Genomic DNA, 27,557 nt, shown 5'->3' with positions numbered 1-27,557 from the left:
TGTTTTGAAATATCTGACACTGATGCGTTATTATGGAACCCACACAACTTCTAGGCAAGATCGCCCTTCAATAGCATTCACACACTACTATTGGCCAGGCGTCCATGCTTACGCAAGGTAACGTAACCAGATTTTTCCAGGTCTTATCCCCTGACCAATCGGCTATCCTAACCTAACCACTCAAGGTCAATGCCTAACCCCAACCAATTGAGCTGCTTCGTAGGGCGGGACTTGCCTAGAAGTTACATGGGATCCATAATAACGTGTCACTGATACCTCTGGACTATGTAGATGAAAATAGATCCAATAGAAAATATCCACAGTGAGGTTTGCAGATTATCCTGAGTTACCAGGAGATTGTTTCTGTTTCTATTTTTGTCATTTTTTTCACACTCTGGGGACCACATGGATTTTTATTCACACTTTTTTTTCTTGGCGCAGCAGTGGAATGTCAATTGCTTATATTTTCAAATGTCTGCAACTGAAGCTCCCAGTTACGCAATCTGAACTGTGACACGATCTGTATCTTACTTAACATTCTTGGCATATCATTTACATGTTGAGTGGGTGGGCATATGATAGGCTATATAGAGATGTTGCTTTAATGGTATGCAAGACATGAGAAAGTGTGTGTGTGTATGTGTGTGTGTGTGTGTGTGTGTGTGTGTGTGTGTGTGTGTGTGTGTGTGTGTGAGAGAACGAATGTGACAAACAATCAGATAATTTGACATCAACTTACATGTTTTCCTCTCCAATAATACAGAAAGCAGAGAGAATTTTGACAATCTCGGTCATCATGTTGGTCTGTTTGGGGTCAATTGCTCGTGCCAACAGCAACAGGCTCCGGTCATCTCCCAAGATACTTTGCAGTCCATACTGTGAGACATGGAAGGGAGGAGGTAGGTTACAGAAACGTCCCCTTGGGTATAAATTAATGAGGGCATTTGCATTTATGGAGAACTTTCACTTCAAGTTAAAAATGAATTATACAAAGAAGCACTAATGTACGTAAATTATAGTTAGCCTTAATTTTCTTATAAGGAGGGACAACGAGGCCATGGGAGAAAATGGAGAGGATGATAAATTAATTCAATTCAGGACAGGACTATAGGGACAAATACTTATAGTCTCCTGTACCTTTTAGTCTCCCCACACCTGAAGGAATGGGCAGAGATGACCGTGTGTGGGGATTAACTCTACGAGAAGCAATATCAATAGTTCATCTATCCTTGAAATATGTGCCACTTTTGAAAAATGAGCCAGACCCTCCAAAAAAGGATAATTAAAAGATCTGAGACTATGGGCCTGAAATGGGAAAATTAGCTCCACTTTGCTGTGCCATTATCCCAGGCTTGTCAGATTCAAGATTCAAATCAGGTTTTGAGTCCTGGCCATGTGAGCTACTATTAGAAATTTCTACTATAAGTGCACAAAGAGTGGCTTCTGTACTTGTATGTGATCTTTTGTTATTGGTATAAAATACTAGACCTTTACACTTCTAATAGTTAATACAAATGTAATTCAAATTCCAGGTCGTTTAGGACTACATCCAAGCAATATTAACTCATCATGCAGGTCTAGTGTTGTAGAATTAATGATCTAATAAATCAATTGCGTGGACCGTCTTTTCTTTGTTGACTCATACTAACCTTATTGTTCATAAAAGCCTTCAAGCATTGGATAAGTTTATGCTGGTTCCGTTTATCAATATTCTCTTGCCTGGAAAAAAACAAATAATGAAAGGGATATTGAGAGTATATGAGCAGAACCTGGTACTATAAAAAATACACATAGATGGGATGTCATAGGAGATCACTTACTGTTTCTTGTCCAGCAGCTTCTCCAAAGCATCGAGAAGAAGGCCAAGACCCTCATAACCAAAGTTGTTAACCCAACTGGACAGAAGACAAAGACACAAACAAAGAATCAGTTACATAATACTAATATATAAAAATTGTTTTTGCCCTGCTGGTTTATTGTAAGCCATGTTAATTTACAGAAGAAATCAAACACAAACAATATTGAAAAAACCTCAGAGGAAATTAGTCATTCAGACTAATATCAAAGGTTTAACACTCACTTGGATAAAGTGAGTGTTGTAGTATGCCCCCTGAATACGTTCTCAATGAGTTTGAATTTAAACTGTATGTGTGTGTAACCCATCTACAAGCAAATGAACACCCATCCATCTTAACTAGTGTTCCCATCGCTAAGTCGTTTGTATCCAGGCCCCCCTGTGAGCCGCTGTGTTCCTGTGCCAAAAGATTAAGCAATGCAAGAAAGATAACACTGTAATCGATAATGGATCGCAAGAGATAATTGGCTATAAACCACAGCGTATCAGGAGACGGCAAATGATCCCGTACAGATGAGCCTGTTTGTCTAAGCCAAGGGAAGAGAGAGGAAGGAGGAGGGTGGGCAGCACAGTGTGGTCACAGCCAGATTATGTCATTAGCATGACTTGTTTTCAGGCCCCTAACTGTCAATAACGCAAAATGCATGGAGCAATTTTCTGACATTAATGGGGCATAAGTCAATGATTTATCCCGCCTTTTTGACAATGATTTGAAATAATAAAGGTTTGAGTATTAAAGTAATTTGTACTGAGTCAGTGAATCGGAAGAGACCCTCAATTAGGAATAAGATGCATTAGCTTGAGGCAACTGGCAAAGTTGAGGTGAGGTATTTCTTTGATCTCGGACAAAATCAGCACACGCTACAACCCACCACCTACCATTACTCAACTTTCATTAACAGACATGCAGAACCAATTTATAAGTTATTGATATGTAGTGTAGTGTATAATGACAATCTGTTTTCTTAATAAAACAAAACACCATCATGTTTTATAGTATACATTTACAAATGTCTGTTTACAGTCCCAGTTTGAATGTTGCCTTCCCAGCTATGCTTTGCAGATATTTAAGAACATAAAAAAGAAAGAACAAACTGGCTTGGTTTACTGCAGAATACCAATGCATATATATATATATATGATATATATATATATATATATAGTATATTTGTGTGATACAGAGGTGGTAAGAGTAAATGAGAAAGAGGGACAACAAAGAGGGAAAGGACGCTAGCTGAGGGGAGCACAATTCAGTAAATCCAGTCTTTGTTTTTGCTCCTTCATGTCAGTCTTGAGAGAACAGGAAATGGAACCAATATTTGTGAAGATAAATTCTGTTCACAACACAGTGTAACTGCAATATGAGATTCTGGGAATATACAGACAAGTAAAGGTTCTACATAATTATTGTGTCTAATATGCTTTTCCTCTTATCACAGCAAACAAGATGTAAATGTATAGTATGTCGACTATGCTGTACTGCTTGCATTACATACTTCTCTCTACCTTCAAGAAAGTGTTCATTTCCAATTTGAATTATTTTCTAATCCTAACTAAAACTTGGATAAAGATAATCTAGAACAAACACGTATACTCTTCTAACGACTTGTCAACACAGAATGTGCACTAATTAAAACATAATATGAATTAGAAATTTTGCAACAGATTTTTGTGGGAAATGTCTGCAGTCTGCTTTATTTTACCTTCTCTCTATTGTTGTTGGACTAAAACACAATAGACATAAAAGAATGGATGGATTGTCTGCGCAGAAAGTTTTTCATCAAAAATGTGTGCCTTGCTGCTTCAGGTTGCAACATAATGTAGTCCTCCACAAGGTTTTTAAGGCTCTAAGTGTTTTGACCCCTTCCTACATCCCAGACTGTCCATCATTTTCTGTCCCCTCACGTATACCCTTAGGTCCTTTGCAGCTTGCCTTCTGAATGTCCCCAAAGATACCACAAAGAAAATGAAAGATGGTCCTTCTACAGTGTTTGTCCTGAGGCTATGCAACGTCCTTTCTCTGTTCATCTGCGAAAAATGCCTCACTGGACAACATACTATTACAACTAATAACACAAATAACAATGCTAATACTAACAAGACTAACACAATTCATACTTGTAGTAATAGTAATGTTACTACCACCCACTTTAACTTTAGCTGGCCTATTGGTCTAATTTTATCTCTTCCTCATAAAAAAAAAAACATACATTATTCCATCATACCATTAGCATCAATTACGTTCTAAAAAAGATTCTGATTAAATAACCCTTGTTGCAACATTCCCTGAATAAAATAAAGGGTGCTCAAGAAGTAGAGCAGGAACACTTGTATTGTGGCTAAAGCGTTGTTTGGTCAAACATAAGGTACTTGTTTCTCTGGGCTATTAAAATATCAGTGTAGCAATTCCACATTGAAGAAAGAAGAGGTCAAATCTGTTTCCTATCAGTCTCTTCTCCTAATGTGGGCATACATCCAAGGATTTCATTAACTTTGGGGAGAACTTGTTCATCTAATATTGATGGCTATAATCCTCTAGTTAAGTGCCACCAAATTGTGTTACTTTCTGCAATCATGTATATTCCGCAGGCAAAATGAAAAATTCATGGTCCGTTTTAGGGAAGCAATTTCTTATTTTATATTTTCAGTTATTTCTACTGGCTGGACGCAATTATGTTGTAGTTATGCTAACTGCTATAAATTGTATGCATCGAAAATCTCAGATTAGCCTAAACGCAAGTGTTTAGATATAAACAAGATGTTAATTGGCAAGATTCCCTTATTCCCTTTAGAACATTTCAGTCGCATCGAAAGTCCATTATGTTGTGGGCTTCATGTTAACTTAATACAAAGTCTATAGTAGAAAGTCAAAATGACTACATACAAAGACTGATACAAATGAAAAGACGTTACTGACTTTCTGCTGCTATAACAAATGTAGTTATGCATGAGCAAATATCTATCCACACATTCAATTTCTATACTGCTTATGCTGTTCAGGGACATGGGGGACTATCCCATCATGCATTTCATGAGGGGCAGAGTACACCATGGACAGGTCACCAGTCAGTCAATCAAAGGGCAAACACATATACTCAGGGAGGGAGAATATCTCGAGGCAACCTAGTATATGTTAACTCCACAGAAACACCCCAGAAGGTTATCTTGCTGTGAGGCGACAGTGATAAGCACTGAGCTACCATGAGAAAATATGTACATGTATATTGGCATGTGTGCATTATGTCTCTCTCTTTCTCTGTTTATATATTAACAGTATTTTCAAGCTAAACAACAGTGAGTCTTTGTGCTGCTTTGATGATCGTCAGTGTTGGCATAGCTCATTTTAAACTGGCTTCAAGGTTCTTCCCTAAAACATAGAGAAAGGGCATGAACAAAATAAGCTGCAGTAGAACTTCAGTCGCTATGCATGTAGTATCAGTACCTGTTTCTATTTATTTCCTCTGTAATGCACATACATTATATACATACATATATCACATTTTGCCAGAGTGGACATAGTGGTACTCCTAGTGACACTCCAGGCTGTGCTCAGTGTCTTGCTCAAGAGAATACAAGTAGTTACAGTGTATACAGTACTGTATATTGCTAAAAGCGAGAGCATAGAAAAGAGTGGGTGTAGAGATCTGCAAATACTTGGCAAGTGAAATGTTGGTACATGATGAAAAGATTAGTGTGCATCGGCAGCCACAGTAAGTGACTCAACAGCAACAGAAAAAGTGACAGGCAGACACTCTCTTACTGTTTCTGTTTGACTGATCGCTGGTCTCGTTTTTAGATGGCTTGCGCGCACATTGATTTCAGTCTATAGAACAGTGTTATTATTTTATGGTGTTTAGGTGGGGAGATTTGTTATTGAAAGCTTCTGTGCAAGTGCTACATCTTTCATATTGTATTACAGGCAAAGCCATACAACTGCCCCTCTGTGGGAGTACTGACCTATTCAGTGCTACAGTATTCCAATTGAAGCCCAAAGCAACAAAGAGCTCTGAACATTATAGCTTGAAACTAAGCACCACCGGTGTCTGCTTAGTGATTTACCATGCCAAACATGGAGCTACATTATACTTTGATCAATTTAATAGCCTGCTGAAATAACTATAATGCACAGGGCATATCAGATGGCAGAAATTGGATATAAAATATTTACCGTACTTTTCTGTTCATCACATCTCAAAAAAGAAAGTTTAAGAAAAATAGCCATTAAGAGCAACAACTTTAGTTTTTTATTTACTTAATGTTTTGCTTTAATTTATTTGATTAAAATATAATTCTGTCCACTAACAGTGTATTAAAGCTTGTGGTCTTTGTAACAGTTGTCCACAATGTCCTAAGATACAAAATAAAAGAAATTACAGGAGCACTGAATGAATCACAGAAGATATGTGGTCACACAAGGTACATCTTCTTTTGTGTGCTGTTAATGTAGCTTTGAGCTGTGCATTTTGGTGACTTTACATTTCAGACTCTCAGTTTGCTAGTTTCAAATAATAATAATAATTTATAAAGTACTGTTTTATCTATCTCAAGTCATAACATTTATGTAAATATTAGGGCTGTCAATCGATTAAAAAATTTAATCTAATTAATTACATACTCTGTGATTAATTAATCGAAATTAATCGCATACATAATTAACGATGCCTGAACCGATACTTTTTAAGAAAGTAAAAAAAGAAAAGAAAAAAAAGGGTACTAAACAACAGTTGGTGACATTAAAGAACGACTTGTAAATGATTTAATAATAATGTATAACAATAACAATAACTTATTTCAGTAGTAAATTGCTGTTGAACGACAAAAACAACAACCAGATAGGAAAAGGACATTTACAATAACTTCAAATGCACCACGAGGCTGTAGTTTACCAGTTTCATTGAACACACCGTCTGTGTTGTTTCTCCGACGCCAGCTGCAGATTGTTACATACCGGTGTTGAATCCTCTACAGTAAAACACAGTCAAACTTTACACCGTTTAGCGTTAGCTGTCAGCATTTTAACCGTGTTTAATCCAGCTACTAGCTAGCGGTAGGCTAACGTTAGCTGCTGTTGAGTATAGTGTTAACTAGCGTCACATGCAGCGGGGTTTGTGTTTCCTGTAACGTCTATTTCAGAGCATCAGAGAGAAGCGCAGACATATCAGTGGCACCAGATTTTCGTCTGTATGCAAACATCAATATGGAATGGATTAATCTGCGTTAATGTTTTTAACGCGTTATTTTGACAGCCCTAGTAAATATATAACAAATAATGATGATGATACTAAGGTTTAATGGTACAAAAAAAAGTAATATCACCAAGTATTCAATACTTGGTTCAAGATAAGATAATTCTTCCATGTATTTATGTAATTTAAAAATTAAAATAGCAGTTGACACAATATACAGCAAGACTGATAAAAAAATACAGCCCACAAAACCTTTACTTAGCCTAGATTTTATTAGCGTATTGTGCCACTAAAGCAAAGTGAAACTAAGGTTTTTAGTCATGCCAGAGGTCCCATGACCCATATAACTGCTTTTTAGAAAACAAAATGTTTGGATGGCCGATAAATCAAGAGCTAATTTTGCTAGTTAGATCCTTCCTACTACTGTGCAAATGGATTGTAAAAGTTTGTAACACTTAGGCTCAGTTGTACTTTAAGCTTTATGCTGCCATTAGCATGCTATTCATGCATGCATACAGTATGAACTATCATAGAACATTAGGGAACTGAAGTGTTTGACCTGTTGGTGCTGGACGACTGCAAGATATACAGACCAACTGACTTTGTTATCTCTAGACCCACACTGCTAGCTTGTCTAAAAATGTCTATTTCTGAACCTTAAAAAAATGTCTACAAGCTATCAATCTGGTTATAATCTAATATACAAATGATGATGAATTCATCCCACATCCTATCTATGAAACTACACAGAGCAAATCAAAACTGCAAAACATAACATAAACAAGCAGGTACCTGTACTGTAAGCATCAAAAACGTTTTTTTCTTTTCTTACAAAACCCTTCATAGAATTATTTAAACCTACCACACACTGTTTCCTCTCTTGTTTTGTTGACCCTTGTTCATAGAATCCTTCACCTCACACAAACGTAAGTTAAATATTTAAGAGAATGCTGATGGATATGGTAGAACCAAGGGAACACATACAAAGAGTCAAAATCATTGACCTGTGCTGTCCTGGAAAGTGAACGGCAGCTGATATCCTTTACATGTAACTTCAGGTAATATGCACACTCTCCATCCAAGTGGCAGGTGCTAGGTCACTCCACTTATGGTGGTGATGCATGGCTCACATTCTCAAAATCCCGTCGCTACGGTAAAAAAACAACAAACTTCGAGCTAGTAAGCTTCACGCTGAAAACGGTACGTTTTGAAGAAAATTTGAATCGTGCAACAAGGCAGGCCTGCTTGGTTCTTCTGAGGAATGATTGTAAAGATTTACAAAAGAATCTTAAACATTTTCATAATGAGTTTATTGTCTCAATGGCTAGTTTTAAGTCTTCTGCAACACAGAATGATGTTCATTTTTTTTTAATTATGGTCTCGTTGATTTTTTAATCGGCGATAAAGCACCTGTTTTAGGGTCAAAACAATCATACAAAAAATAAATGAGCGTGTTTAACGATGTCGTAATCTAATGTTACCCACCAAGAATTAGCTAACGTTATAGACAAAGCATTAGCATTAGCTACTTGTCAAGGCTAGTGATGGACTGGCTTTGCTTTGCTAGCGTTGTTGCTAAGCACACCGTTTCAGAAAGACCAGAGGCTCCAACTAATGCTTTTGATAATGCATCCTCAAAATAGCAGTGTGTGCAACGCGACTAACTTTATAACTGTCGACAATTCGATTTTTTTGTACTTATTCGTATGCCCACCTCTAGTTTGGTGTCTGAGAGAATCACTCCCTCTCAGGCTGTGTGCGGAGCGGAGCTCCTTCACTCACACACACACACACACACACACCCCCACACTGCAGCAGCACCGTGTTCAGAGTCAAAAGCGTGATTGCACTTTACTATAGTTGATGCGGTCAATGCTCCTCATAATATAAATGCAACTAGTCGTTTGCGTGTGAGAGCGGATATTTATTATATTTATTTAAAATGATTAAGTAGCCATAGCAGAAGTGAAGATCCACTAAGATTATTTGTGTTCAAGTGTTACACATTTTCTTCAGACCTAAAACAAAGAAATGCTGCTGGTTGCTACTGTATGCAGCACTACTATTGTTAAAATTGTTAATTTATTTTATTTATGAAAGTTTGCAGATTTGTGTTCTCAGAAGTTTTACAAATGCTGCTAAGTGCACTAAACTTAGTTTTTTCATTGGAAAGTTTATTTGACATAGTTTATTTTCTTCTTACCTGTTTCGTTTATTTAATAATTTTTTTTATACATTATTTACACAATATATGTTTTTACATTATACATTTTTAATTGAAGTATACAAGTGCAGATTGGTGAAGTGTTCAATAAATGTTCTTGTTGAGAAATGTTGTGTATCTTAAGTAATTATTAGTGTTACATTTTATCTTTCAAATAGAGGTTTAAAAACAAGCACATATCGGCCAAATATCGGCCAAAATAAATCGTCTGACCATGATTTCTAAAGATCGGCATCGGCCAGAGAAAAACCCATATCGGTCAACCTCTAGAAAATATTAATATATGTTTGAGGATATAATATGTGTACCAAATATTTTGTCAAGCTGTCCTGTTCAAATGCATGTTAAAGCTATAAAATGCACTATATTATATATTGTTTTGTGCCCAAAAGCATCATATCCTCCAAAATATAAACCAAGGCCAAATTTAGAAACATGAATTTCTGAATTATGTATGTATCACGTTGGGGCTGTAACAGATATGGGTATCTTGGAGGTTAACAGATGGTGTCATAAAATGAAATAGACATCACTCTTAAAATATACCCAGACACTGAGGACATTTATGTCTCCAAAATCGTTTTCACTGCCTCTGAGGAAGAAGGGCGCACGTCAACTCTAAAGTCAGCCACAAGGGTAAAAACTAGTTAACTTGCTCATTTCTGACTGCTCGTCACGTCTGTTGAAGACAGCATCATAACATTTGTGCCAAATTTAACAGTCATATAAATCTCTTTGAATGGTATAAAATGAGCGTGATTGCACCATTCTGAGACATAAAGACAAAAATAAGTTTGGATTCACTAATGACTGAACTATTTCTGTTACTTTTGAAAACACTGAAGACCAGAGAAACCTTTGCCGACAGACATCTGCTAAATTATTATGTCATTTCCACATCTTTCCTGTCTCATTTCTCCTTGACAAGTGACAGAGCAAACTTGTCTGAGGCCTGGAGGTTTGTAATACTGGGAGTCTAGAGAGTAGAGTCCCACAGCATGGTGCAAAGAAAATTACACCAACGGAAAGCTTCCACCCCGACTTTCCTTCTTTGCTGTGTGTGTAACTAATGTAATGTAATTGTATGGCCCTGACAGGTTAGGTTTTTGGATATCTTGTGTCTCTCCCCCTTCCTGAAGGATGTAAAATCTTGATCGTCATGGTAGGAAATTAAATTGCAATATTTCCAATACTCTACAAAGTGATGGGATGGGAACAAATGGTGCTTGATCCAGAAATTTCAAAGGCATCAGACTATCATGTGTCCTGAGGTAGCCTGTTCCCCTCAACTCCACTAAGGACATCAGATTTTTTTTAATACTATATTTAAAATTTTCAAATTGACATGGAGTCTGATTGAGCTTACAAAAGCACTATCCAGGATAACAAAGTGTATATAGAAGATCAATTATGGATGGTTCACTGAGATAGGGAGCTATTGCCACATAAAAAATGACAGAGTTGAAACGATTATTCATCCCTGTAAGGAATCTATGTCAGACAAGGCTGGCCTATTGATGACTGACTACTGCACCTACATCTTCAAACAAGTATCATTCATCAGTGCAGTGTTAACTCATTGCAGTTGCATTGAGAGGCACTATTCACACTTTGTGTCTGTGCCAAACAAGATTTCTGGGCTAAGCTGTCAAGGGCTTCTATACAGCCGCTGAGACGTTTAGATGCTCTTATTTGTAGGAACAGTCACACCAGCAGATGGACATTTTTCTAATAAAAATGCATGTGTGCCATGGGAGTGGCTTTTTTGACACCTTTTAATTGTCTTGGTTTTAATTATATGAGTAAGTGCCATACACATAAAATGTAATGACAATCAATCTTTTCACCTTCCAGTAGGAATTTAATTGTTTAAATCAAAGAGTATGATTACACTATATTTTGATTGTTTACAAAAATTATGTGTGTGGTCATAAAAGAATTTATTTGACTGTAATATAACAAACATAGATTAAGAGATGAGGGAATATGGGTTATTTGAAGGTTTGCTTTATCATTATATGGGAAGCACCTCCACTGTACTTGCCATAATTGTTAGTGTTTGTCGGTATGTTGTTTAATGCTTTATTAAGATGTGCATTAGGACAGACAGTCAATAGGACGAGCAGCTTTATGTTAGCAGGCATAGTAACTTTAAAGCTCGTAAAAAGCCCATTACTAGAGATCCATGCAATCCTCTGTGCTCAGCTACAAGCATTCAACTGAGAAGAGCTGGTGAGACTGATTCAGACTCAGAGACACCCTGTGTGGCAGAGCAGCAAGATCATCACAACAACCAGACACAGAGCGAAACTCTGTTGTCAGCAAATGTCTTCTGCCTCCATAAAAAGACCCCACAAGAAAATGCCCCTGAGACTGTCAGACTTTTAAGGTGAAGATTTCACAGAATTAAAAGTTAGAAGCCCAGTTCAATTTTGCTTAAATTTGTCTTAGGGATCTGAGAGCTAGCAGATCTAATATGAAAGTCACTGTCGGGATTTGACAGAAGCATAGTGTAATGCTGAGAGATAAACATAGGGAACTCAAAGGCTAGAGCCATGGATGTGTGCTCTGCTGCTCAAAACAACTCTCCTATTTTTATATTGGAAAGTCTACTGATGGAGCAGCAGCTGAGCTAGATCTGAGTAGATGAGCTTTAACCACACTTCTTTAGAAGTGCAAAAGTAAGGTGTGCCCAATCATGCAATACAAAATGCAAATGTACATGATACAAAATTAAAGAGTTTTGCTCTAGTGACTGTATAAAAAATTGATCTAATCGCAGTTTTGCGAGACAGAGAGTAGAAATTGTAAAATGAGAAAGAAGGCCGGACTGAAGCCCTGCAGGATTTCTCTCCCACTCAATGAGAAAACAAGAGGGTTGTAATTTTCTGTAAGTTGGCATCTCACTTCATGTCAGTGGATTAAGAAATTAATGAAAAGTGGCTAGTCAATCTGACACTTCTAAATTAAGGAGAGAGCATCTAAATGACAAAATTAAAATGGGGAGAATGAAGTAGAGGATACATAATTGGCTGGGGAAATTCAGACAGAAAGAGAAGTGGAAAACATGGCAGCCGAGGAGAAGAGAGTGGAAACAGAGTAAGCAGTGCATGCTCCAGGCAATGCCATCTGTGGGTGGATCTGCAAAGGCTGCATGCCACACACCTGTGTGGAATTGCCTGGGAGATAAGGCCCTTAGCACAATGGCCCTGTGGCCACCTGTGCTGCCAAACAGGTGCACAGCCCAGCCAATTAAACTATTAGACAAACACAGGCCTCTGGGAGCAAATTAGCAGGATGCCCAAACATCACAGGAAAGACAAAAAGCAATGGTAAGCACTAACTGTGAAAGGACAACGGCACTTTGATGAGACTTTCATTTCAGTGTATAGAATTAGGTTTAATGTTTCATTTAATCATCACATTAATGTCGAAAATGTCTCCAGTGTTTAAACAGAGACAACAAAATTACTTTTTTGATGGAAATAGTATGAATTAATATAAAATTGCTATATATATATATATAAAACCAAAGGACACTAATATTGTTTAATATAGATGGCCCACTTGGAGTCAATACTCACATTGGCCTTGACAAAGCACAAGCAGTGCTTTACTGGTAATATCAAAATGATCAATTTAGTACTGATTATATAATAAACTTATCACAAAGCAGATGTTTACAAAAGGATCAACCTGAAAATATTGATAAATTGATAATTTATTATTAATCAAATACACGTCTTTACACATACCACATTCCTCTTGAGAATTTCAGACCATTTTGAACTGATCCTTCCAACGTTTATAATGCTTTAATTGATAAATACAGACCCAAAAATTACAATTCCGCTCTTCATTTCACTAAATCGTTTGAACAAAGGCAAGACAATCTTAGACAAAGTTTTTCTTGCTCTTTCAACTATAAGAAAACATGAAAGTGATCAGCTCTTGGCTATACACCAGCATTTCTGTTGGAATGGTAGTTTGTCTCTGCTATGAATAACCAGCAAGGCAAAATAAATAGTAGCATATAATGCACAAATTACCAGTCTAGCTCTATTTTTATACAGGCGTATACTTGTCATCTTTTGCCAAGAAATTTACTAATTTCTTCAGTTAAAATTTATAACAGAGTCCCCAAAATATTAATATTCAAAAGAAGGCCAGCTGATACCTATTCTAAGGTGTAAATTAAAACAAGCATGATTCCACTGTTCTGCCATCTACTTCATGGCTATTTTCAGTATACTGTATGATAACATGGTGTACAAAAGGTTACATTAACATAGTGGAGTCAGGAAAGTAGCAAACCAAATGTAAATTTCCTTTGTGTTGTGATCCATGACAATTAAGTGCATTCATATTCATTAGTAGTAACCTTATCCATGCTTCAAGAAAACAATCCCTTTACCAAGGAGAGAAATAATGAGAGGGGTAAACATGAGCAGGGGGCCGGTGGTAGTCAACACCCGCACAGTTCACCTCAGCACACACACTCAAAGGTTGCTTTCTCCCCATGTGTAGGAGGCGACTCGTCCATAACGCACTGGTCCCATACATGCCGGTCAAAGCTTCAGCCATTTGAAAACACCCACAGGGCGAGCCTGGCCTCACTTACATCCCCTCGGCAACAGTTGGCCTTCGTAAGTGGATAGGCTGACTTGACTCCCCACAGCTTGCTGGAGACTGACTTCAAAGTTCCGCAATCACTCGAGGTATAACTACTTAGCTATTCATTATACTATATAAAATACTTTATATAAAATGTGCTTTTACTATGTTAAGCTTAGCACATTATTCATCTATCTGTGGTTCCTCTGTGGCTAATGCAGGGATGCAGCAGTGATGCTGCTACAGTAGTAGCGCACAGATTTAAAAAAAAAAAAAAAAAAAGCTTCTCTGGGGCCATGCTGGCAGTTCCTTTCTTTGTATCCAGGGTGAACATAAAAAAAGTATTCCACTTATCCGATGACCATTTAATATGCACCATTCATTAAGAAACATCTCCTCAACAGTGGGCTGGTAAATAATTTAAAGGATCTGCTGTCACTAACGGTTCTGTTGCACTAGTGGGACCAAATTAAAATTAAAGATCCCATTTAAAGAGAGAAGGCAGAGGACTTGGGTAGAGAGTAAAGACAAGGCTTACAAAATCAGTGAGCCCTCGTAACGAATTACAAAAGAGCCAATCAAGGCTCAACAGGACAGAGCCGAGAACCAAAAAAATCTAAAATCATGTTGGACTACAATTTTGTAAAGGTTTCTAACAGATTAAAAGAGAAGTGCAGGCACTGGCCATTCTTAGTTTGGTAGATTGGAGGCAGGTTGTACACATGACACAGAGCCACATGCTTATTAAGGTCTCAGAATGGCCGGCTTTCAGATGTGGAAAACTAAAAGAGATCTATTAGAGCTTAATGGACGGAGTGGTCTGGAATGACAGACTCGCTCCCAGTGACAATAAGCTTGTGCTTGTTTGGTCAGCTACACCATATACTGTGCTTGTTTAAAAGTGGATGCTGTGCATCTGTCTTGTCTATCATACTATGGAATCATATTTCTTTCATTAGAATTAAACAAAACTTCTTAAATATCAAACAAAAGTAAGAATTTGAGAGAGAAAAAAACTGAAGCAAAAAAAAAAGTAATCTCAAAAGTAAAACTTATGACTTGCAGACAAATTATTTGTGTAATTGTGTAAACTTAGTCTTTTACATTTTTTATTCAATTTAATTAATTTAATTCTTCACTCCTCTATGACAGTAAAATGAATATCTTCTGAATTTCTGAGTTGTGGACCGATATTTTTCACCACCATCGATTAATCGAGAAAATAATCAACAGATTAATCAACAACGAAAATAAGCGTTAGTTGCAGCCCTATTTAGATCTCACTGATATGGACACCTTGCATTAAAATTTGTGTTATATCCAAATATTACTCAACAGAAAATAAAGCTTGATAAGATGAGTAGAAACTTGTATGTACAGCTTGTGCTTGTCCTTGCACTCTATCACTTACTCTGATCTTTTGTCAAATCCAATATGCTGTGCTCTACCACAACAATAGCTACATTAAGTGATTATTCAGTGCAGTCAGGATGGCATTTGGGTTCACAATACTTGACATGCCACTGAATCCTTAAACTGTTTCTGGTTCATTAAACAAATATATTATTAATAAAATATATATAATATATTCTTATTAATAATTTATAAATATATATATAGTTATAAAGTATGTGTGTGTGTGTACTGTATATATACACATATACTTGTATATATGTATGAATTTACAACTGTCTATTTGGGATCATGTCACATAAAAGTACAACCAGAAAGGTTACTTTCACTTAGGTCCATCTCACTCCCCTTTTGCTAGATAGACTGAATGGATCCCGTAATTTTCTTACAATAATTCAGCGCAAATGCATTAAGCACGGCTAGCAAATATTAGTGGGGTGAGATTATTGTGCAGTATTTTCAGCTGTGCACATCTATTGTGTGTGCTACTATTTTGCCTAAGAGGATACTTTCACACAGCAATATCCAGAGGGAAACTATGTGAATAACCTACCAAACATAGCGATTGTAGCGATAGAGTGATGTTGAGCCTAATCATTGTGGGACTGTAAAGTCTAAAACTATAGAACACAGATGATCCATCACAGCATGCCGTGCATGGTGACACTTCAGAGTATCTGTTTTTTCAGCTATGAGAGGACAAAAAAGGAGTCCCTTTTTTTTTCTCTTCATTTTGACGAACCGTCATTGTGCCAATAATAACAGATAATCAAATAAGCGCTTTGAGTTGTGTTATGAACTGTAGTATTTGCGAATATCACTGAGAACATTTCCATGTACAAGGCGCAGTTTGCAGTGTGTGAAAAAAAGCTGAGTTACTGACCTGACAGGGTTACTAGTGAGAGACACTCTGAGGGACTCCAGGCAATTGAGCAGCTTTTCTTCTGTGATGCCAGAACGTAGCTCGTGAACATACTCTTGGGATGAAAGTGTAGACTCGTGCTTGCTGTTCCTTAGTCCACCCTGAAAACAAAATATCAACAGGACAGTTATTAGATTACCATGATATACTAGTGACACCGTAATGTGATCAAAAACAACAATGGTAATCAATAACAAAAGAAATTTGTGAACAAAGTTCAAAAGGCCATCCATGTATGATTTGCATCAATATCTTCCCAAATTCATAGAAAGGTTACTTAACAATTACAGGCCAAAAAAGTCATATTAAGCTAGACCATTAGGAACAGACTCACTCAACTATACCATTAAGAGGACTTTACATTGTTGAGTAAGTATTTTGTGTTCAGTAGGTGCAGTTGTTAAGATTTGTTTTGACTTAACATTCTCACAGAGATGCTAGTAATACTGTAAAAGCAGGCCCAACTTCTGTGTTTTACAAAAAGGATGAGTGAGCATCTAGAGATTTTTTTGGCCAATTTCTGTTTTTCTCAATCAGCCAATATTCCAATGATGGACTTGCTCACAGCGAGCCAAACACAGGCTCTAGGTACTATCTGTGGTAGCTCCTGCTTGAAGTAAATGGATTCTTGTGTATAATCTCCACATAGGGCTCTAGGGACATGTTGCTACACTGATGCTAACACAATAAGACTACCTATTGGCAGCAACACACACACTTACACCAAAGCAGGTAAACACACATTTACACACTCACTCTCCCAGCACACAACATTGTACATTAGATTGAGCTACAGCTTGATTCCAAAGTTACAGACTGATTGAATTCTATAGTCTGACATTGTTTCCATGCAGTCCAGCAATCAACATCAATTCTGAGGAATACAAATGAAAAAGCTTTGAGTGAAAGTTGATTCATTTTACTACATTATCTGTACTCCCAGAACAAGCTCCAAGAACAAATATGTGTTAAATTAGTAATTTTCAGGTTCTGTTGTCAAGTTAAGCTACATTTCAGGTGGGGTTTGAGTTACACCCTTACAAAACAAAATGAGAAAAAGCGCTGCAGAAACAGCCTCACATATGCATGAACCAGACTGCTAGACAAAATCATCTTCACTGTGCTCATCCATGGACTGCTGGTTCCCCACAAAGGGAGCTGTGCTAATAGGCAGTTTGGGAAGTAATAGGCTAGCTCATTTATCTGGAGAAAAGAGAGGCCTGCTGCTCTCCTGCAATGCACAGTCAACATGAAAGAACCATTTTTGGTTGTTGAAAAAGCAGAGGCAGTCTAACAACAGCAAGCTACTAATAACTGTGCTTTAGGTGTAAACTGAGCTCATAGTTCGATGGGCTCAAGTGTTTATTTGATAAAAAGGTTGACGTAAAATCACGATTCGCGACCTGCAGGAGTGATTCCTGCCAAAACCAAGTAAAAGTGACACCTCTTGCATAACCAGTGTCAAAATTTGATTGCATTTTTCAAAGTAGAAATGTCAGCACACACAGATGAGTACCTTATTGTCTGTATGAGTATGGCATTTTGTAAGCAACACCAAAAAAAACATGAAAACAAGAATCTACTTATGCCACTTCACTTAATTTCACCATTCCTTTTGTTACGCATGGAAGAACCATTACTTTTTTCTATTATTCTCTGCCATGGCTTTCAACATTTTCATCTGTTCTGCTATTGTGATACTAGCACAAAAAAGTAAAATCTCAAGCAAGTTAAACCTGAGAATGTGTTTTCACGCAATTGTCTAGTCTTCCAAACTACAGTTTGATTTAGTAATAAATCAATTTTCTGTTTCTCTTTTGGCCGTCTTTCTTATCGTGATCTATTTGAACACTTACGCCATTCATCTTTTTCTCAAACACCATTGGGTGAATGTGAAGGAGTTTAGCTTTTATCTGACTGAAGGTAGTTATTAAGCCATAGGGAGAGGTAAGAATCCTTCTCATTACTATCTAGATTTTTCAACTATTACCTACAACGAGACTCTTTATTTCACATTTCTGCAATTTGTACATGTTTTTTATATTGACTACGAAAACAATGAAAATGATAATACCAAATATACACAGAGGAGAAAGACAGATACTCCAAATACTTAACAAAATCCCAGATGAAATGTTCGGTCTTTGAGTTTTCAAAGTTCAACTTAGACTGTGATGTAAAACGTTATAATCGGATCAACCATGACATTCAAGTACTTAAAAAAACTGCTTTTAATCCTTGAGTGACAGTGCTTTTCCTTTCTTTTCTTATCAGCGTTAATATGTAGTGTTCAAGGAAATTAGCATTTTCAATCAGAGCCCAATAATCTTCCTTTATCTCATTAAAAAGGGGTCTCAAATAGGGTATGTGCAACCAAGGTATGCCTCACAGGGTTACTCATGACGATGTCTAAAAAAGATGTACATTATCATCAGTCAATCCAGACATGATGAAATTATTGTTTAGGCTGAGCAGTTAGCTAGGTCTATTTTTAGGGTGCATCTGGCCAAGGACAACAAATGAAAATTAGCCATTTAGGCTAAATTTGGCTAATGCACATTGTTTTTCTGTTGATCAATGAACACATTCTCTGTCAAATAATCCCATAAAATAAATACAAATTATGCTAACCAGTTAAGTATATGGTTCTTGTCCATGGATTAATTTTGTTGTAAAAATGCGGTTTAAGAATTAATGTAAAACAATTGTTACTCGTGCTACCAAGATGTCTCTCACAGAGCTAAAAAATAAATTGTATTACCATTTACAAGAAAGACTTAAAAGAGGATTATTCAATTTGTACAGCAAGGCTAAAATAGTAACCATCTTACTTATGAACCATTTTGTCCCAACAAGCAGGAACAAATATAGGATAGTACTGTATGGCCAGCAACTACATAAGATATATCCTGTAAAATAATATGTTTTAATATGCCAACATTATGACATGCAATGAAAATATACCAGATATACTGGTTTCCGACCACCAGACTAGACATACTAAAGAGCCCAACCTTTATTTCGGTTTTGATAACCCATTGTCAATATAAAACAGTATGCGATGCAAAAGATTTTGGTGACCCCTGTTCTAGACTCTATCTGAACTTTTTTGGACCATTAGCTCCACAGATGTACTTCCCAGCACACTACACAAAAGTGCTCATTAATTTAAAACACTTTTAGTAGAATGGGCCTAGAGATCCTCCAGGGGGATTCTTCACTATAAAGAAGAAGGCTAAAACTACAGTCTTCATTATCCAATAGGGCTGATAGTCCCTGGAAAGGGACCTACTAAAGGCCTGGGACCAGATCCATTTAAACAACTGATTGGAGCAGTGCATAACATGCCCAATCCAATCATGCCAGGATTGCAGGAACAACACACAGTCCATGTAAGTGTTCCTTGTCCTCCACAAAGTAGGAGGAAAACGATTAACAATGATTGATATTTATATTCTCAGGCTGAGCATTGTTGCACTCATCACAGCAGTCAAATTGCCAACTGTTTTTGCTGTAGAAAAGGCTGGGGATTTCCAAACACACTTCTGTCTGCAGTGGATCCGTTTCAATAAATAACAAATGCTAAAACAACACAGCTGGGTAGACAGTGGAGAGGTGATTTGTCACCACTGTGGTAAATACATTTTGAAAGATAATGGCAGGTGAGAAGCATTAAAGCCACAGTGCTGGGTGTCATGCAAGTCAGAAAACCAATCACCTGCCATTTGGCCGAGGCTTAATGAAATATACCCAGCAGCTTTGCCAAGGGCAGCTTGCAAGCATGAGTAAGAACTCAAGTTGAAATTGAACTGAATATTAAACACCACTGATACAACTTTAACATTCAACAATAAATATATGCACTTTTGGAAAAGTAATCGGGCCTAAATAACACAAATGTTGACCCAAACATAGCAAGAATGCGATTCCATTTTGGGATATGGTTTATTAGGCGACTGCATTTTCGGAGCATTACTTCCTCAATAGTACACAGGGCAGTGAGAGGGAAACACATCACCCACTTTGTATTTATCTTCTTACTACTCAGTAGTTCCCAGCAGGCATACCACTATGTCCAGAAAAGCTATGGCTCTGGTTTCACCGCATGCTCTGACCTCTGGAAACCAAAGACACTGACCATAAACTGCTTTTTCATGACCCTAGCTCAATCAATGGAATCATTTGGGATAATATTAACATTACACCACCACACTGGCAGCAGAGAAACAATTTGAGGAGTAGAGGGAGATGGCATTACCTGCTGGCTATTTGGTAATAGAGTTTTCCCCTTCAGGCTAAAAAAAAAAAAAGTCAACAGAAGAAAATGGTCCAAAAAACAGAGCCCTGGAGAAAGAGAGCAAGGAAAGATAGAGGGATGAGGGAAAGAGATGTTGTGAAGGTAGTGTGTGATGAACTAGTAAGACGTAAAAAGTGAAAGAAGCAGAGGGAGTATGGAGGAGTTATGAGGAAAAAGTCGGGGTTAGATACAAAACGACACAGAAAGAGTTTGGTGGGGGGGGGGGGGGCAGAGAGATCGAGCATGGGAGGATGACCTCAACAGTAGAGGACACACAGCCTTTTGACCACAGCCTAGAGCCTCATCTCCTGCCGCTTATTGAATCCCCTATTTGTCGATAACAGTATTTCCTGCCAAAGAAAATAGTGCTGGGAGCAATTACTTCAGCGAGCCTGTCAATTTCATTTTGGGGGGTTAGGGGAGCATTGAGGCCCATTCCCTTCTCCTCTATCACCTCTGTCTCCCTTTTTCTATGTCATGGACAGTGACAGAGTGCTGTGCCTTCTATTGGGGGCAGGGCAGGGAGACAATGCCAAGGCGGCTGCACCTCCACATGTCATCTTCACCTGTAATGAGCCTATAACAAGCTGGCAGCTTCCTCAGTGCCCAGTGCTCGGCACACTCAGGCAGACTGATAGATACATTATTCAGCTTCTTTGTCAGCTTACTGGAAAACCACATGGCAGCAGTGTGTCTGGCCTGGAAGCTAGAGCTCGGAGATAGCTGATTGCCATTGCTTCTTCCATTCAGTCTGCCTTGCTACCTCTCTCTGTCTCTGGCAGACATATGCCTACGTATATACAATCTTCTAAACAATGTTTTCTCAACTCTCTTATCTCTGTCGCGTGATCAAGAGGTGCAATCAGTAAGTGATGCAAGAACAGAGGAACAGTACTGCACTCTGTCTCTGTAATTCATCACAGCATGAGATTAGCATGTTACAAGGATTTCTTTAGATGCACAGTACAAAAGTCCTCCAAAGCTTTGCGTCTGAATGTGTTAGTTTCCCTTATTGCGAAATCATGACCCTACTGTATTCATTTGAATGACATGACTCACCACTAAATGCTATTTAAAGAAGGGCACATATTTTACAATCGGCTTATTCTGAAGCCTTATTTTAAGGAGACATTTTTCGAACACTGCATGTGGTACTGTTCTAAATAAAATGTTTTTTCGTAGCGAGAGTGTCCCCGAACTCCTTCCTCCTTTCCTGATAATTCAAGGTGACAAAGAACATTATGATGGTTTACAACAACACCTGGCAGGGTGGACCAACAAAAACAACTGCATGTGGGAGTAGAGTGATATGCAAGAACACATTCTGGTGGTGAGATTGTGATATTGCTGACAAACAGAGGGCTTTGCCAGGCTGATTTAGAGTGGAAATTCTACATTTTCACATAATGTCTACAACAGTGTTCTTGGGAGGTAATACATCTAAACATATTATGACACCTTCAGCCAACCACCGACACTTCCAAAAAAGTAATAGACAAAAAGCTATGAAATAAATAATGAAAAATCTAATTACTCCTTCTTTGTGTGTAATTAATGAAAATTACTTGAGCACCCTACTGCTCTTTGTAAAAAGAATAATACAGATACAATCTGAGCAATTAGTGCATATCATGCTGTATGATAGCCACGTTACAACTTAATTTCCTGCTCATTAGGAGTTGGTAGATTAGTTGAGAGGAAAGATACCACAAGAATTGGTAAAAGACAGTCTACAGTCAGGTAGATCCAAATGTCACACGTCTCACTGTTTCCCTTGCAATACAAGCATGACCTATTAACAACTGTGTGAGGAAATAAGGTTTGCAAGCAACAAACGAAAAACCCACTCACATGAGAGATGTTACATAAATGAGCAATCTTTCATTTAACACAATCTAAAGTTTGGCATGTGTCGGTGGCAACAGTGGTAAAGGTCAAAGAGAACACGGATCAGTTGAGATGCTGGTTGGCTGGACAATGACTTTTCCCTAGCCCTACTTAAAGGACAGAGTCCTGCTGCCGGCAGATAAGACATTTCATCTAGCCACTGAGCAGGACTCATAGCTCAGTGGGGGATTTCCCACCAGACCATGTGGCCAAGCATTTCACCCCTTTCGCTCCAATTCAGTCTCTTTACTCTTCCTTTTTCAAATCTGTCTGTCTCTCCCTCTGTCCATACTGAGGTGTTTTTGAACCCTGGGTGACAGCCACAAAATAATATGTTTATATCTGTGAGCACCGTGGGCTTTTTCTTCATTTTGTATTTATTTTCTTCCTCTATCTTGTTCTGTTGTGGCCAGAAAACAAAATCTACAGACTTACAGGCTTTATTCTCTCATGTCTGCACAACTATAACTTGCTGATAACATGGACACATTTAGGCCTACAACATTCTCTCAATAATCAGGCTAGTGGAATTACATATTGTGTCCAGACAAGACAAGCACACCAAGACAGAGAGGCAGACTGGGAAAAAAACACAAGAAGAAACAATGAGTTATTAGGCTGGAAACACCATGAAAATAACACTGGGCAATGGCCAAGGCATCATGTTGTTTGTGTACTTGTGTGTATGTGTGTGGATCCCCAAAGTCCAGATGAAGTGACAATAGCAACCACACAACCTGAGGATATTAAACAATTCCATTCCGGTTAATGTCAACACAAATATGCCCACAGTAGTTTGTAATTCAATTACAAGCAGGGGTATGCTACTTCTACAGTCAGCATATATTTGTGTGTGTGTGTGTGTGTGTGTGTGTGTGTGTGTGAGAAAGGTCAGGTATAAAAGGCATGGGGCATCTCAACCATCATGTTGAATATATATAAGATTTATTCATTCAGAACTAGAATTTATACAGGAATGTTTTTATTAAAGAAAGGCCATGTTCTTATAAATGGATTTTAAACTTTCAAACAAAAACAAAAAGGAACAAGCCCCCCTCGTTTTGTCTAGAATTTACTTGTCATGCAGTGATGAATAAAGGATGCTTTTGTTCTTACAGAAAAAAAAGCCTTACATGACTTCAGACATCAACACATTCAATGACAATAATGAACAAAGTACTAAAATGTATTGCTTCAGCCCCATCAGCAAGAACTACATCGGGACAGCTGAATAAAAGACATTTTAGTGTTGTCTTATGTTGCATCACAAATAATAAAAATCTCTATTAGTATGTCCTGAATTGTATGTTTTTCATCATGCAAGAGACAATCTTCAAATGACAAAAACATTCCATGCGATTATCACAAAGAAATTCCCAACTGCATTGTGTTATATGGCAACTGCTTGGCAAGGGTTGTGGTAACAATAATTATGAAAAATATGTAGCACTTTTGTTGCAACCTTTCACCACTTAAATCCTGCCAAAGTCAAAGTAGAAGTTTCAAGGTTAACCTGTTTGTGATACTTCCACCTTGACCCTTATCAGACTAACAACAAGGGTGATTGTGTTTACCTCTCTGAAGTGGTCCATCTCCCCCTTTCTCTCTTAATTTCATCCTGACCCACGCCAGATAGTTCAGGCTTTGGAGAAAACACACACACACACGATGTCCATCCTACTGGCTGTGCCCCAGATGTGGACAAGGAAAGGGCAGGCCAACATGCACCATCAGCAAACTCTCCTGGCTTTAATCCCACTTAAAATTGACCTGAGGGCTATTTCACAAAACCAAGATAAGGGATTAACCCGGGATTTCCCAGTTATCCTGGCTCAATTTAGCCTTGACTCGGTTTCACAAAAGCAGAGGCACCTACCTTACCATGGAGATTTATTCTCTACAGCCAGGATTTATTAATCCTGGAGCATTTTATGTTCACTCAGCAGTGGTTTTACCTTATTGTTATCACCCTGCATTAAAATACAACAGGTGCATATTGCTGTTCATTTAAGTACAGTTATTATTTAAAGATGTGACCATTATTTTTTTATAATTATTCATGTGACAGTCATTGTTACTGTTATATTGCTGTATGAAGACTGTTGTTCATATTGTTGTTAGACGTTTGATGAATATATTACAGCAGTTAATGATAATTAGAAAAGGCTGATAAAGTTGCCAAATGTGTTTTAAATGACCTCTGTTACTAAGGGCAATATATAAAGTGCTGTACATGTGTGTTTCTATAGTGATTTTTTTTTTGGGGGGGTGTTCTTTAACTACTATAATTTGGGAGGATTGTACAATTTAAAGAACATATCCTAATTGTGCAATCCTTCCTAATTATAGTCTTAGTTCACTGGACCAGTAACTATATAGTGTAGGCTACTGTACATTCATGCAACAACAGGGAGAGGACACCTAAATGGTTTTTGACCTTATATTTTGCTGGGGGGAAATAAGTGATAAATATACTCTGTTCCATTCATGTTTACAGTGTGAATTAAATGTATCACTTAATTATCTTTATAGTTTCTAGATTTTAGAGTCCAATTTCTTTAGCGGCTTTCTTTTCTATGTCCATATATACGAGGGAGCAAAACATATAATATGTAAAGAATGAAACTCGTCCTCTAAAAAAAAAAAAAAAAACACATGCGAAAAAGCGTAGCAGATAATAGCGGACCGACTGAATGATAGTTTAAAAATATACATTTACGAACTACTGCTCTTAACTGAAACCATTCAATGAGTCACTTTTTTTCATTTGCAAAAACGAACATTAAAAGCGAGCAGTAGAAGTTAATATGACTTAGGTCATTTATATTTTAGCCCATGAGAGAGAGGGAGAAACAGAGTGAAAGAGATATTTACGCATCTTATTCTAGCGATGTAGAAAATTGATCTTCTTGGTAAATTTTCTGAGTAACATTATCTTCTGCTTACTTTTAAGGCAAAAGAATACAATAGTTATTTTGTGCAAATGATTAGTAGCCTAATCCTTGAATGGTATGATTATGATGGTTTCAATTTAGGGCAGTGGTCAGTTAATGTATATATTTAGGCTACTTACGGATTCAGTCGTTTCGCGATCGTGTGCCACAGCTGTGATTCTTTTTTTTCTTTTTTTTTTTTACAAATAATGTGTTTCACGTTATCATACTTCCACAAGAAGCTGCTGCTCACTCTGTATAAAGTATGAACAATGCGTATTCTCCATTTTAGCATCAGTAAATCTGTTATCGACCTCAAGGTCCGTTAAGGAAATCCGTGAAAGTGCATCTATCCAAATTACTTCAGCCTGGCTCGACCTAGTCGCTCCTCCTCAGCCTGGCTTGGCCTTCGTGAAACGCACCAAGCCAGGATGCACAGATTAGACTAGGTGAAGCCTCGCTTTATCCTGGATTCATAAATTCTGCTTTTGTGAAACAGCCCCCTGTATTGTACCATCATCAGTGTTTCAAATAGTAACTAAAATATGTCCACAATGACAGAAAATTCAGCCAAGGAGAGCTGGATTCTTTATCACCACATGACCCTAGAGGTAAAGCAGAGTCCATCAGTAAAGCGAGGTTATGATCAAACCTAAAGTCTACTTCCAAGTGAAGCTGAAACTCCAAAATCACTCACTAAAAGTCTACACAAACAAAGCCAACTAACTGAACCACTGTTACCCTATGAGGAGACTGTAAGATGGATTTTGTGTCAAAAATAAAATATCAATAAAACATGATCTTGAACAATCCTTGAATGGGGAAACAGAATAAAAGTCAACATATTACAAAGCAACTGGAGACTGTTTACCGATAATCTAATAAAAACAGGGACAGGAGAGAGGGGGTGAAGGGGAGCCACAATAAGAATGGCAAAAAAAAAGGGAAAATTATATTTTTTTTATAACACAAAATGAGTTGAACAGAACGGACTTCTTGCTAGAGATAAATTATTGCTGAAGAAACCAATACCTATTTTTTTCTTATACCAATGTGAAAGAAGATATAATTGAAATAGTTACATAACTATGTATGTACAATAATGCAGCAACAACCGTAAATGTCCCTGGGTCATTTCTATTATGTTAGTAAATGCCGTTTCTTGGGCACAACCCCAGCCATTATGAAATGACAATACCTTAATTTAAGTAAAAGTCAAGCTACGTTTAGCTGAATGTGGAAATATTACTCCCATTTTATTTTTGTTCGTACATGTTTATAAAAATTAAAATACGTTACACAACTGTTCTCCAGTACACTATGCTTTATTCATTCATTCACTGATTAAAGCATGGTGTACTGGATGGTTCTGGTACATAGCCAGGAGGTAAACTTTGGTTTTGATGCTTCATTCATTTAATAAAGTATGGTGTACTTGAGAAGAGTTGTGCGATGTGCTTTAGTTTTGATGGACTTGCATTGAATATCAGACTGATCTGCATTAACAAAGTAAGAAATTGCAGTAGGTGTATTGTAACAATGTTATCAATCAGAGGGGTTCAAAGCCTATTTTGGTCTACACTGTAGTGAACGTTTGTTGCACACATGCTTTGCATTCCAATGTAGGTGTATACAGGATGTACTTAAATTAATGTGTATAGGCATCAGTGTATAATTAAAACATGAAAAAGTTTATAACATCAAATAGAACATGTTGAGTTGTGTTAATGGTTGAAATGGGGGAGATGAGGTCTAACAATGTAACATAATTGTTGACAGTGGGGAAATAGTGGGCAGCTATTCACAATTACTGTGCAACAAGCCTAAGATAAACCTGCTAATGGTTAGTAACTAATGGGTACGGTTTCGGAGCTGCTACATGATCTGCTGCTTAAAGAGGGAAGAATTTAAGCCCTGCAACCTTAATGTCTGTACCCACATGGGTCAGAACTTTGGTCTTGACTTATTGATTCTTACAGAGCTGTTAAAACTTGGACAGAGCACAAGACACATATTCGCATCCCAAAGCAAGGAAGACTTGCACACATACCCCAAAGCACACATACACAGCCAAACACTGTGGGTGTCACACAATGTTAAAGAATGTACTATAATTAATTAACTCCATTACTCTTTTTAAATACTGTGATGCATTGTTGTGTGTAAATTTAACTAAAGGCTGCAGCTAATTAATGCCTGACAAGAGGGAATGCTGTAAAGCTTAAA

At 37.5% G+C, this 27,557-nt stretch overlaps 1 protein-coding gene across 1 annotated transcript in view; it reads right to left on the bottom strand.

Moving 5' to 3' along the window:
* Positions 1–27,557, bottom strand: part of diaph2 (diaphanous-related formin 2) — a 412,425-nt gene that overhangs the window by 288,274 nt on the left and 96,594 nt on the right. Inside the window, exons 6-9 of the mRNA XM_078261409.1 lie at positions 16,176–16,315; positions 1,821–1,895; positions 1,650–1,719; positions 740–876 (exon numbers count right to left, since the gene is read on the bottom strand). Of these exons, the coding sequence (XP_078117535.1) occupies positions 740–876; positions 1,650–1,719; positions 1,821–1,895; positions 16,176–16,315 (422 nt within the window). The remainder of the gene's footprint in view (positions 1–739; positions 877–1,649; positions 1,720–1,820; positions 1,896–16,175; positions 16,316–27,557) is intronic.

The sequence above is a fragment of the Sander vitreus genome, chromosome 10 (genome assembly GCF_031162955.1).
Source record: "Sander vitreus isolate 19-12246 chromosome 10, sanVit1, whole genome shotgun sequence".
NCBI classification, from domain to species: Eukaryota; Metazoa; Chordata; class Actinopteri; order Perciformes; family Percidae; genus Sander; species Sander vitreus.
This window is presented reverse-complemented; position numbering and strand designations above follow the sequence as displayed.